At 31.4% G+C, this 3,297-nt stretch overlaps 1 protein-coding gene across 1 annotated transcript; it reads left to right on the forward strand.

Annotated features, from left to right (window-relative positions):
* Nucleotides 1–493: 493 nt before the first annotated feature.
* Nucleotides 494–1,855, forward strand: LOC107491622 (abscisic stress-ripening protein 2). The gene is made up of 2 exons (XM_021143606.2): nucleotides 494–736; nucleotides 1,525–1,855. The coding sequence occupies exons 1-2, from the start codon at nucleotides 569–571 to the stop codon at nucleotides 1,708–1,710; spliced, it is 354 nt and encodes a 117-aa protein (XP_020999265.1). The 5' UTR covers nucleotides 494–568; the 3' UTR covers nucleotides 1,711–1,855.
* The last annotated feature ends 1,442 nt before the right edge of the window (nucleotides 1,856–3,297 follow it).

The raw sequence follows: 3,297 nt of genomic DNA on the forward strand, positions 1-3,297 counted from the left end.
CAATTCATTCTTTTATTTTAGTCCAAGACGTTAGTTATATTTTAGTAATAAGTACATAAATTTATTATTTTTTTAATAAGAAAGATTGCATCCTTTTAAATATCTTTTATAAAATATTCTAATTCAACATAAATTTAAGATAATATTTGACAAAAAAAAGTTTAATATATTAAAAAATAAAAAAATCAAAAAAATATTTTTAAAAATATGTTACATCAGTTATGCATATTAATTGAAAAAACTCTATATCAATAATCGATAATTTAAAAAAAACTAAATAAAATAAATTTTAATTATTTTTAGTTAAATAATATACAATGGATTAATATGCATTCACTCACGTAATAACAAAAAAATTAATATGTACATTATTATTATTGTTGTTATTATCATTATTATTATTAGAACATTAATATGCATTGACCATAATTATTGAACCGCGTGACCTAAATTTTTTTATTCACTTATAAATAGCTTAATCTCCCACATTATTAAACCATCTAAATAAAACATAGAACGCTTGTTATTATTCCCTTCACCTTTAAGATCAATAATAACATATATTATTATGGCTGAACAACACCACCACCACCACCTCTTCCACCATCACAAGGAGGATGAACAGACCATGGATACCGCCGGCACCGAGGTTGATTACAAGAAGGAAGAAAAGCACCACAAGCACCTTGAACAACTTGGTGAAATGGGAGCTGTTGCTGCTGGTGCTTATGCCTTGGTAACTTTTGTTTTAATTCCATAATTTTATGTGAAAATTCATTGTTATTAATTTCAGCGTAATATTTTATTTTTTAATTAAATTTCAAATTTAGGTGCTCCAAAAATATTAAACTAATATCTTGTTTACTCAATATTTGACATTTTTTTCACAGTATAAGTGTTCTTATCTCAAGTAATTATATATATTCACTGTGATGAAAACCAATCATAATTTTAATTTTGGTTTAATTACTCTGTTGGTCCTATAGTTTTACGAAATTTTTAATTAGATCCCTATACTTTTTTTTCTTTTAGTTGAGTTCTTGTACCAATTTTTTTTTAATTGGGTCCCTACACTTTTTTTTCTTTTATTTAGGTCTCTATACTAATTCTTTTTTTTTAGTTGGGTCCCTATAAAATTAAGTCAATTACTACTAAGAGGGACTTAATTGAAAAAAAATAGTGTAGGGACCCAATTAAAAAAAATATATAGAAACCTAATTGAAAATTTCACAAAATTATAGGACCAACAGTGTAATTAAACCTTTAATTTTTAACCAACGTGACATCACTGATAAAGAATCATTAGTAAATACTCAAATTATTCCCAACAATAATTTCTTTTTTTGAAAATTTTGGCTTAAAATTTTTTATTATTTTAATTTAATTCGTACTTTGACATTTATTATTATTGTTTATGAGAAATTAATTATAAAAAAAATGCAACTTTTTTTTTCAAAAAAAATTATCGAAATAAGATTATTTAATTTAATTTAAATTTTTCGATCCTTTAATTTCTATGTGTAGCATGAGAAGCATAAGGCAAAGAAAGATCCGGAGCATGCCCACAAGCACAAGATAGAGGAGGAGGTAGCGGCTGCCGCCGCCGTCGGTGCCGGAGGATTTGCCTTCCATGAGCACCATGAGAAGAAAGAGTCAAAGGAAGAGTATGAGGAGACTCATGGAAAGAAGCATCATCATCTTCTTGGCTGAAAAATAAAAGAAGAAGAAAGTGAGAGAGAAGAAAAATAAAAGAGGGTTATTATATTTAGAGAAAACGATAAATAGGTCCTGACCTTTTGTCCCGCAGATATTTTTATTTTTGATCGTTGAAAAATACTTTTAAGTCTCTGACTTTCACAAATATTTTTTAGTGGTCAGAAATAAAAATGTCTGCGAGACAAAATGTTAGAGATCTATTTATCCTTTTCTCTTATATTTATAACAGTCTCAGTTAGCAACTACCTTAAACATCTTAAACATTTCGTTGATTAGGGACAATTTTTATGTAGGTTTTTGTTTTGGTGTGAATATGTTTGTGTTTGTGTTAAGCTTTCATAATTTTAATAAAAATAGTAATGATATGTGTTTGTAATTATTGACTTTAATGTCTCAACATATAACATGAAGTCAAAAATAATACTATGTGTGTCAAAAATTAATTATTATATATTTATATATAATTATATTATTATTTAATATATATTTAATATAGATAATTATTTTGGTAGCATAGCTTTCTATACATACTGATATAAAACACTTCCAAATTTGAGATTATATTTTCTTGAGGAATAACAAGAGAAAGAAAATAAAACAAGAGTTCAATTTAACAAGAATTTTTGTATAATATATATCTTTTAATTTAGTAGATTAAGAATTAATTTATCACAAATTTAAATTTTATTTAAAAATTTATCACTGATAAATAAATTGTTACATATATAAAATAAGATTTGAATAATATTTAATACTTATTTAAATAGATTAATAAACTAATCACCACATTAACTCAAATAATCCTAAAATATATAGGTGGAGTCTCCGGTGGCTCAACTATGGGTGCCTAAGCGTGACTAAGGAGTTGACCAGCCATTGAAGGAATGACGCGTGGCAAGCGGATTAAGTGAGGATAGATGGCTGTTATGCGTTAATGTGTAATTAGGCGAATGTGAAACGCTCCAAGTGTGGAAAGTTTACTGAGGATAAATGCAAGGCCAAAAAGGAATACCGGAAACAAAATGATCGCCGGCAGCATCACCGTCGTGGGCAGCTGTACCGTCGCAGGAAGCAACACCATCGCGGAGGTATCACAGGGCAACCACAAAGGCACTGAGATCGATGGCTATAGAGAGCACGACACAGCCATATCCGTGGATATGATCCTAGAAAACGCGATGAGAAGGACTGGATGGAGCAACAACGGTAAGCAAGGAAGGGGGCGGCCCAGAAGCGACGACATTATCTTCAGCCGGATCTAGATCGAAGGAATTGGGCGCGGCGATGGCACCTGAATCTTCTTCTTGACCTTCGAAGAAACCAGGAGGCAAACCAACCCAACAACCTCCAAGAGCCGTGGAAGGGAATCGGCGAAGGCCATCGCATGAGGCCAGAGCGGCAAAGGAAAGGAGTATCCTGAACCAAGCTGCGTTAGGTGACGGCGGAAAGCATCAAGCAAAGAAGTCCGGGCCAGCGGAGCACATCGATCCTGGAAACAACAGAGGTGGAGGCGCTGTCTTCAGTTCATTGCAGCATCGGGCATGAAGAAGAACACTGAGGACGTCTAGAGTAGGATCCGGG

The sequence above is a fragment of the Arachis duranensis genome, chromosome 5 (genome assembly GCF_000817695.3).
Source record: "Arachis duranensis cultivar V14167 chromosome 5, aradu.V14167.gnm2.J7QH, whole genome shotgun sequence".
NCBI lineage: Eukaryota > Viridiplantae > Streptophyta > Magnoliopsida > Fabales > Fabaceae > Arachis > Arachis duranensis.

What these genes read in the sequence shown, in the direction of transcription:
- LOC107491622 (XM_021143606.2), top strand. Translation starts at nt 569, where the DNA reads ATGGCTGAACAACACCACCACCACCACCTCTTCCACCATCACAAGGAG. An exon ending in CTGCTGGTGCTTATGCCTTG is followed by an intron (nt 737 to 1,524) that starts GTAACTTTTGTT and finishes TTCTATGTGTAG; the next exon opens with CATGAGAAGCATAAGGCAAA.